The sequence below is a fragment of the Cornus florida genome, unplaced genomic scaffold (assembly GCF_030987335.1).
Source record: "Cornus florida cultivar Cherokee Brave unplaced genomic scaffold, ASM3098733v1 CherokeeBrave_3.0.0_Hap2_Chr03, whole genome shotgun sequence".
Classification (NCBI taxonomy): Eukaryota; Viridiplantae; Streptophyta; class Magnoliopsida; order Cornales; family Cornaceae; genus Cornus; species Cornus florida.
Window position 1 is genome coordinate 41,908,518 of NW_026775573.1, and position 10,292 is coordinate 41,918,809.

Sequence of the window (10,292 nt, forward strand, 5' to 3'; positions counted from 1 at the left end):
AGGCAGTTTTAATGGATGAAATAAGTCAATAAGTAGGTGTGCATCTCTTAATAGTGATGACAAAAAGCTATGTTTGGGAGCACAGATAGTGCGGAGCCTGATATATATTGTTCAGTAGTGATGTCAATTCGTCTTTATGGGTTATAATAGTGTGTTTATGTAAGGATATTATATAAATTTAAATCTAACCCATTTAATAATCGTATCAAGAGCCCTCAATACTAACCTAACCAGTTTATTAAATGGGTAAACGTGTTAACTCGTTTAAAGAACTCTTTATCAAAATGAAACGTTTAATATTTAATCAAATAGTAAATAATAGAAAAAATTTGTCACAATTATCCCAAATATTCAAAATTTAAAGAAAAATCATAAGTCATAGACAAGGTTTATGTTGAAATGACTTAACTATCTATATTAATTGGTTTTAAACAGATATTATATTACATAGGCATATTCACGATTATAACATGTTGAGTTAAGTGGATTATAAAAAGGTTACACGGATTGAATTTTTCAACCCTAACCCGACACGATTAAGTAAACGGGTTAATCGTGTCAATCCGTTATGACCCGAATCCTTGTAAGGTCCCATACCAGCTTATCTAGTGTTGTGTTCGAGTCTTGTTAGCGGGTCGTGTCGTAATTTGCCATCCCTAGTCCAGTAATGTCCAACTGCGTAGTAATTTTCACACTTATTGTGTTGTCTTAGTGCGAGAGTATTTATTAATTGTGAACTCTCTGTATTGATGCCATTTTTATAGTGAAATCCCTGTAGTCCTAGTTTTGGGTGAACCAAGTAAAAATTTGTATTATTATTTTGTGTGTTTGATTTATTTATTTTTTTTAATTTTTTGTTTAATTTCGTAACATGCGTTTAAACTTACGTTAAAAGATTTTTTAAAGTTTAAATTAAATTTTTTATAATTTCAAGGAACCGATTTGGTGTTCCCACCCAAATTGAAAGGGTAATTTTTTTAGTTTACACCTGTGAATTACTTGAGTTTAAGACGAAGTAATTGTTCTTGGAAGATTAATTCTATGCTAGGGCATTTTAATTAGGTTTGTGAACCTAAATTCAATCAATGAGGTTTGTGAACCTAATGAAAGCGTGTCATGGATTGAACAGGAGTGCTCTACAATTAGGAGGGTATCATACTCATCGGAGCACCAATTACTCAATTAGGGTCTGTGAATCTGGTGAAAGGGCTGGCCATTGATCCAACAATGTCAGTGGTCCACAGTTAGGAGCGGTTATCACAAGAAGTCAGTGGCACTTCATCAATATAGGCATTCAATTTATATACACATATATATACATACATATATATATACATATATATATTTGGTAGGTAGTTAGGCACATCTGTTTGTCCCATTAAAACTGAATCCTTAACCTTTCATATGAAATGAGAAAGTATCACCATTGTGCCAAGTCTTCATATAAATTATAAAAATTTGAAAGCTTTTTTAACAGTAGTATGCAACCAAAATAGAATAGGATTATTAGAGCGCTAGAGCCACGAACCTATATATATTTAAATGTTCAAGCAATCGCATATACTAATTATATTCTCTAACCGAGTTGGATATTCAATCTCTTCTTGAATAAGAGATATCATACCATTGGATGCACATTAAACTATATACATTAATATATATGTCCAGGATCATCCATTTAAATAGGTTGTGGCAGCTATGGACGGGCTCATTAATTTGGCCTAATGGTAAGGCGTGACATTTGAGGAACAAGTCACACTTCTAAATTAATATTTTGGAATTTTAAGCAAGATGCTGGTTATTTTTGCTTTTAAAATTTTATATTATTCTTTTAATTAATCCATAATATATTTTAAATTGCATTGAATTCTTAAAAAAAGAAAATTATAAAATCACCCGCTATATCCAAAATCCATTATTGTCATGTCCCAGCTATATCGGATTAGAAAATAAAATATTCACTATTCATAATACTTCTAGCCGTATTCAAATTGTATCCGCGTATGTGAAAAATATTCGAGTATCCTAAGCTCAGATAAGTGCTTGTGCTTCCTAAGTTCAATGTGTATAAACTCACTGATCTCACTTTTGTCACTATTAAAAGAAAAGCTACAAGTGTGACGGTGAAGAATTTGGGAAGGTGACATTGGAAAGTGACAGAGATGAAGTGATGGAGAAGAGATGGTGTCACTCAATTCCCTTCCCTAATTCTCCGTGGATATGTCACAAATCACATGTGTTTCCACCCCTACATTAAACACTTTCTCTCTCCAAAAATTTCTTATGGTATCAAAATTTTGAATTAGAGAGGGGTGGTCCCAAAATTGGTGGAAGCCATGAAAATGTTGATGTGAGGATTAGGTAATGAGTTGGTAGGAGAATCAACCATTGGACGTGCAACATGGTGTCCACTCCTTTTCGTATTTCTTAATCACATAAAATTATTAGCGGATTAAATTGAACATAATATTTAGAGTTTCATATTAAGTTCCAAACGTTATTATTATTGAATTAAATTTTTAATTATATCTGAGTTATCGAAAAGAGTATGGATCAAACAGACCTAATTACGAGCATGGCTTGTTTGTCAAGCTCGGATAATGGTCGGTCCAATACCATTAAACCTAATCTTTTAAGGAATTACATGTGTGTTTTGAATTAAATGTCCTTTGTTAGGAAGAAAGGAAGGTGGGTGAAAAAAACAAAGAAAAAAAAGAAAAGAACAAGAAGAAAAAGAAGAAGAAGAAGGAAAACTTCCTTCGTTTGGTAGAGAGGATGCAAGGAGAGAAGAGAAAAAATGATAGATGATTCATCTTTCCCTCTTCACATATTTATGTCCCTCCAAACATGGAGGGAAGACACGAACAAAGAAATGCAACGTTATTATAAATGTTTTTAAATTACAAAACTTTTCTTATAATTAGTCATTTCTCTTTCTTTCTCTCGTAATAAACAAAATAAGGTTCTTATTCTCTCTTCTCTTCCATCCAATCAAACAAAAAGAGAAAAATACATAATCTATTCTCTAAGAATGTCACATTTATTTCTTCTTCTCTGTAAAATTAAAAATTTCAATAAATAAATTATGGTATTTAAATAAAGATTTTTAACGATTGTCGTAAAAATAATAAGATATTATTCTATTCCAACGCGAAAAGATGAGCAGGTTAAAGGGTTAACTCTCACTCTAATAAAAGCATTGTTGTTCAAATGTGGGTTGAATCCAATCTCGAGTAAGTTCAATTAAGATGTGTTCGTTAAATTGGTTAGTAACTCAGATTAGCCTACAATTCCAACAAATTGTATCATTTTTTTTATTTCATAAAATTTAAAAAAAAAAAAAGAAAAAGAATAGATGGTAGTGCACGTTTAGAGAAATCCTCATTTGACGTTGGAATATTTTAAAAATTTACAAAGACGTGGGAATTTTTTTAAAAGATTCTATTTTGCAGAAAAAGTGGAATTCTGACTCCACTTGTTTGTAAGTTGACCACCAAAAGACCTTTTTTTTTAAAAAAAAAAAAAATTATTTTTTAATATTATTATTACTATTTTTAAATATTTGGGTAGTAAGCTCAAATTATATTGAATCAACTAAATAATACAAGATCCAAAGGGCATCCCTGAGATCAAAATATTCTCAAAATCACCAATTCAAAATAAAAAGGAAAAGGGAATAAAGTGAAGCAATCCTAACAAGAGAGCAACAATGAACAAGAAAAAGACCAAAAGATACCTCTTGTGGAAACAAAGCAACCAATTTCACAGCATAAGAATCTCAAAAGCAGTCCGAATCAACAGCAATTCCATCTGAAACCAGGCAGCTAACCATGTAAATCTATCGGAATTCAAAAATAAAAGTAAGAAAAATGTTACATACTTCAAATTTAGTATGTATAATATTTGGGTAGTTATCAGTGAGGATGTATACCGTATTCACCATTGATTTAGATTAATAGTGAATGAATATGTCCCTTTTAGTTACTAAATCAGAGATGGTGGGGTACAAAGGGCGGAGACGGTTTGTGCTGAGGGGGGCACATGCCTCCTCGCCTGGCCCCGCCTAGCATAAAATATGATTAATTTAAATTTATTTTTCTAATTGGGACTCACACACACGGCCTTTATTGAGATTTGAACCTCTGACCTTCTTTTGAGAAGTAGGAGTCTTATACCGCTAGGCCAAAGGCCTGTTGGTTATAAAAAAATTTCTATATAATGTCCTCCTTAAAATTTTTAATTTCTAAAATTATATCCTTCTTTAAAATTTTTAACTTCTAAAATTATATCCTAAATATTTCTTTCTTCTCTCTTATACTCTTAAAATTCCTTTAATTTCCTTTAAAAAAAAAGTTAAATTTTCCTTCTTCAATCAAAGTCCAATTGTTTACTTTCAAATATCTCATTTTTTCTTTCCTTTTTCTTCTTCTTTTCTTTCATTTTTTTTTTCCTACTTAAAATTCTTCTTTTTGCCCTTAGCAATAATATGTGAATGCATTTTTTTTTTTCTATTTATTTTAATTTACTACTCTAATTTATGAAGTTAGTGAGTCTAATTTTCAAGCATCACTTTTAAAATAAAAGATCTACAACTATATTCAATAAAAATATTAACTAATAAACAATATTTTAGTTCTTATATTGATCAAATACTTATAATTCTTATACTACTCATTGATTTAGTATATTTGCAATGATTTTTTTTTATATTATTTTTTATTATTATTTTTTTTCATACATCATCTCTGATTTGATAACAAAAGAAGATTTGTTTATTTTTTTATTATTCCACATGAGCAGTGAGAACGATGTACATTATCACTAGTGATACCTAAATATTGCCATTTAATATTGTGTGTGACTGAAATGTAGATTCCATCATATGATGTTAAGGTAATATCATAAAATAGAGTTCACAACTCCTTCCATATTTCCTATTTGGTGTCTCCAAATTTTATACCATTTATGATAAAATAAATTACAATAAAGAAATAAGATTATATCATCTAATTATAAAGCAAAAACATCGAATGTTAGTGGACTTTGGAGTTCTAAACTCACTTACAAATTACTTCAAGTTTATTAGTATAATAATAGATACGGTATAACAAACATTGATTCCATAAGTACACGTTAAGAAATGAATAAAAAAAGTAATCACCTTTAAGTTGATGGCACAAAATTAGGATGTAGAGTTCAATACCCAATTTTTAGGAGGTTCATGGTGCTACACTCATTATTAAGAAAATATAAATAATGTCACACCCAAGGTCTCAACACAACTTCATCCCTCCTTGCTTGTTAGAAGGAATCTCCTCCTTACAATTGATGTGTGGTGATATAATTGCAACACCTCTCCTTTTAAATTATTTATTTATTTTTTAAAAAATAATCTACTTTTTTTTAGGTGGGTCTACAAATATAGTACAATTATATCATGGGCTTCCACTGTATATAAGGAGGAGATACCTTGTTAAATAGAAGGAGATAAATAAATCTCATTCACATTATGTTTCAAAGTTCAAAACATGAATTAGATCGAATGCAAAAAAAATATTTTCTAATTGAGATTGTCATTTCCCCTCAAAATAAAGGAAAATTGTTTTTAAATAATTTACTTTGTTTTTAATTAAGGACTACTATCTAAAAAAACTGTTATTCGATATCCAAAATTGTACTTAGATGCTCTACTTCACATTCATAAACGAAAAAAATGACAAAAATAATCTTTTAACTACTTTAATACGTCTTGTTGTCTTGCCTTTTCATTTTTTTTTGGGGTCCATCTCCTCTCTGAAAAACTAAGCAAATACAAGAGAATCATAAGATTGAAACTCATTAAACAAGTTATATATTCATCACTATTTTTTTAATTTATTTTTAGCTTACAAGCATAACATCCAGCTTGCAGAGCCCAATCAGGGTGTCTTCCAAAGGCATCATTGAATAGATTATCATCCAAGTCCCAAGCTAGAGAAATCAATGTCACAAAATCACGGTTAGTGACAAAATCAGGGTCGGCCCTAGGTATAGGATTCATGCGGTCATTTAGGGTCTCCAATTTAAAAGGGTCTCAAATTTAGGATCATTGTGAAAATATATTACGTAATAGGATCTTTGTGCAAATAGTAGTATATGCCTGAAATGTCACTGCTTTCCATAGTCCCCATGTAACAACAATAGCCATTAAAAAGCTAAACATATGTCCATTTCAAGCAATAATTTACATAATTAAAAGACAATACACACCTTTACATATCATGTAAATTTATTGCAATAAATAACTTTTAAAAAATATTTATGGCAATAAACACACGTACTTATAATTTTATATGGTAACAATAATTTATTTGTCCCCTTTTTTAAAAGAAAAAAAAATTCTTTTTATATTTAATATGGTGACAATAATTGTTTCTGTTCCCTCCTTTAAAAGAAAAAAGAATTCTTTTTATATTTAGATTCAGAAACTAGTTTATTTTTATTATTATATTATCATATTATTTTTAAGCTTATGTGCATGCATGTCCGCTCCATTAAATTCAAACTAAAATTTTAATTTATGAATGTAATCAACGGTCACATTCTCCGTAATAACCTAAATGAATGAAAAAGGGTAGAGAGAGGTAAGATGGAACAATGAGTAGAGTGAGAAAGGAGTGAAGTAAGGATGAGAAAAGGAAAAAGTGAAGAAAAGAGTCCAAAAAGAAAAAGAGATGGAAGAGAGTGAGCTAAGAGAGTCCTCGATCCAAAATATATATATATAACGTACGAGCATAACATCTCCTTTTCAATATTTTATTTATTATTTTTGTGTATATATATATATATATATATATATTTATTTTATTAGTATTGTTACTTTATTTATTTATTATTAAAAATACAAAGAGTTTTATGCTCTATTTGGTATAAATTTCCTTCCCTCTAATATGGATGAAAAATATGACAGAAGAAAGGTAAGGCAATAGTAATTATTATTATTATTATTATTTTTTCTTTTCTTTCTTGACAATAATGTTCTGTCTTATATTTTATCTTCCATCCATCGAACTAAACAAAAAGAAAAGATGACACTCTTTTTTATAGGTATATTTATTTAAGTCTTCTTTTCTTTCTTCCATCAAAATTTCATGCATCCTACCAAATAGAGCACTAATACATTATTGTGTTTAAGTACATATATATTACTTTATTTTTAATTAAATTTTCTTTTCAATTTTAACTACTATATTATTATTGTTAACTAAATAAATAGGTTTTTCCGGTCACACAATCCTTCTGTGCTTTGAGAGCATATCGCGTGAATTTAGTTTCCAACTATTATATTATATTAAAAAATCTAATTATATAAGAAAATATATAATATTAAAAAATATAATCATAGAAGGAAACACATTAGTATATAATATTAAAAAATGTATTTATTTACTCTCAGAATTGTGTTTGTTATTAATAAATCTGAAAAAGAAAAAATATTTGGCTTCATAAATATTTGAAATTTTAATTACTAAAACAATTTGTTAATTAATTAGTTGTAAAAAAAAGTTATTTTGATAATTTTATATAATTTTTTTAATTAAAATTATAAAATAACTTTTGATAACGTAGTATATTTACATGTATATATATATATATATTTTCTTCGTACTTTTCAAAAATAAAAAAAACATAAATCTCCCTGTCTTCAATATTTGGTTGTATATGTGCGTGTATATATTTATATCTTCTTTTGTAAGCCTTGAATATTTGTCAGACCAAAGGCGTTTGGGCTCATGCCTTCCAGTAGGGTTCCATACATATATATACACATATGCTCATGCATATATGGTTCCTTTCGTCTTTGGAGCTCCTATTTTTATTTAATGTTATAAAGGTACTCTCTTTCTCATCGCCTCTGGTTATCTGTTTTGTTATTTTCTCGAATTATCATTTTGTTTTTTCGTTTTCTTTGATCTGTTGAAAATTTATGGAGTTCATTGTCATATGGATCTGCTTGTTTTTCATGTTTCCAGTTGCAGACCAATTTTTTTTTCTCATTTTTGCTGATTTGGGGTTTGTCTGTTCTTCATTAATGTCTGAAAATTTAAATGGGTTTTGGAATTATTGTTGATTAATATGTTTGGATTTTATTCGGGGTTGAGAGTTCCTTGGATCCGGTTCTGAACATTTTATAGATTCAGGGATTCTTAGCTTGATTTTTGTTGAGTTTTATGTTGGTAATGAAAGTTTTATATAGGTTTTGGAATTCATATATTGGGAGGCTTTTAGGAATGTATCTGACTGAGGTATAGGTGGGTTTCTGTTGATTCTGGAAATTGTTTGGGTGTGTTTTCAGTTTTGGTTGATGAAAGCTGGTTGAAGCATAGGTGGGTTTTGGAAAGGCTTGGATTTGGTTCTAATAATTCTTAGGTTTGGGGGAGATTATGTTGATGAATTTGGTTGAGTTATTCATGCATTTCTGTTAATTCTGTTAGTCTATGGCCTTGGAGGCTCTTGGAGGTCTTATTGATTCGTTAATTTTTCGTTCTGATAAATCTATTGAATCATAGGTGGGTTCAAGATGATTTCCTGAATCGAGTCATCTTGAGGATTCTGAGGAAGTTTTGTCAAGCAATAATGCCCTCTACCGATAATCAAAGTCTTTCTCTGCCTTTTGCATCATTCCGCCGGTCAATTTTTAGTGTTAGGAGTGATCAGGTTCATTCCATGGAAACTAATTCTGATTCTGGTGTCCCGGAAACCGAACTTGAATCATTCCAAAAGCAAGTGTCTGACAGATTTCATGCTCTATCAGCTGTTTCTGCTGAAGAATTTCTCTCCATTACATGGATACAGAAGCTATTGGATGCGTTTCTTAGCTGTCAGGAGGAGTTTAGGGTTATCTTATGCAACAACAAGGCACGGCTTTCAAAACCACCCTTAGACAGGGTCGTCTCTGAATACTTTGAGAGGAGCATTAAGGCACTTGATATTTGTAATGCAACTCGTGATGGGATCGAGAAGATTCGGCTGTGGCAGAAGCACTTGGAGATCATCCTCTGTGCGTTGGATTCTCAACAGAGGATGATAGGTGAAGGCCAATTTCGTCGAGCAAGAAAAGCTTTGATGGATTTGGCACTCATGATGTTGGATGAGAAGGAATCCGGATCTGTTTTTTCACACCGTAATCGGTCTTTTGGACGTCAGAATACAGGCAAGGATCCTCATCGTAAACCAGGTCACTCAAGGTCCCTCTCGTGGAGTGTATCTCGTTCTTGGTCAGCAACGAAACAGCTCCAATTAATCTCTAACAACTTGTTCCCACCACGTGGGAATGAGATCTTGGCTACAAATGGGCTTGCAATCCCTGTTTTCACGATGAGTTATGTGCTCATGTTTGTATTGTGGGCTCTTGTTGCTGCAATTCCTTGCCAAGATCGAGGTCTCCAAATTCATTTTTCAATCCCACGACAGTTCTCATGGGGTACTCCATTGATTCTGCTTCATGATCGAATTGTTGAGGAATCTAAGAAGCGGGACCGACGCAATTCTAATGGCTTGCTGAAAGAGATTTATCAGATTGAGAAATGTACCCGTCACATGACGGACATGGTAGATTCAGCTCAGTTCCCATTGAAGGAGGAACAGAAGGAAGAAGTGGGGCAGGGAGTGCAAGAACTATCACAGGTTTTTGATGTTTGTAAAAAAGGGTTGGATCCTTTGGAGCGGCAAGTGAGGGAGGTTTTCCAAAAGATTATGAGTTGCCGAACTGAGGGTCTTGAATTCTTGAGCAGGGTAAACAAACCTGAGTAATATGAATCGTTATAAAAGTGAGGTTCAAATGTAAAAATCTGCAAATATGTTGTTATTTTACTTTTTGTTAGCCTATTACGAGGAAGGTCTTTAGCCAGCGATAATAAAGGATTCTTCTGCAGGTAACTTTCTCGAAATATAATTATACTTCTTTAGGAGCACAATGTTTATATTGGTTTCCCTGTTTTATGGTTCTATCATCTGGTTTGCTTTGATTTTGTATTGGTTCTTGATATATATTCACATTTTCATTTGGAAGCAACTTATGTTACTTATTTTTCATTCTTTTTGGCTATAACTTTCCCTTTTTCTTTCTTTCTTTCTTTCTTGTTTTCATTGATTCTGCAAATGATCATCAGAGGCTTCCTTTTCCTTTTGACCCTTCACTGCATGATGTGCTTGGAGTATATCCAAGTGATAAAATAGATAGCCTATATAAACTTGACAAGTAAAAACAAACATGTCAAGAGTTTACATGGAAGGTTCTTAATTAACCTATG

General features: G+C 31.1%; 1 protein-coding gene across 1 annotated transcript; it reads left to right on the forward strand.

Moving 5' to 3' along the window:
- The first annotated feature begins 7,721 nt into the window (after positions 1-7,721).
- LOC132300366 (protein BYPASS1-LIKE-like) lies at positions 7,722-10,054 on the forward strand. Its single transcript, XM_059797404.1, has 2 exons — positions 7,722-7,873; positions 8,550-10,054. The coding sequence occupies exon 2, from the start codon at positions 8,617-8,619 to the stop codon at positions 9,790-9,792; it is 1,176 nt and encodes a 391-aa protein (XP_059653387.1). The 5' UTR covers positions 7,722-7,873; positions 8,550-8,616; the 3' UTR covers positions 9,793-10,054.
- Positions 10,055-10,292: the final 238 nt, after the last annotated feature.

Excerpts from the sequence above, each read along its gene's own strand:
- LOC132300366 (XM_059797404.1), top strand. The coding sequence starts at position 8,617 with ATGCCCTCTACCGATAATCAAAGTCTTTCTCTGCCTTTTGCATCATTC.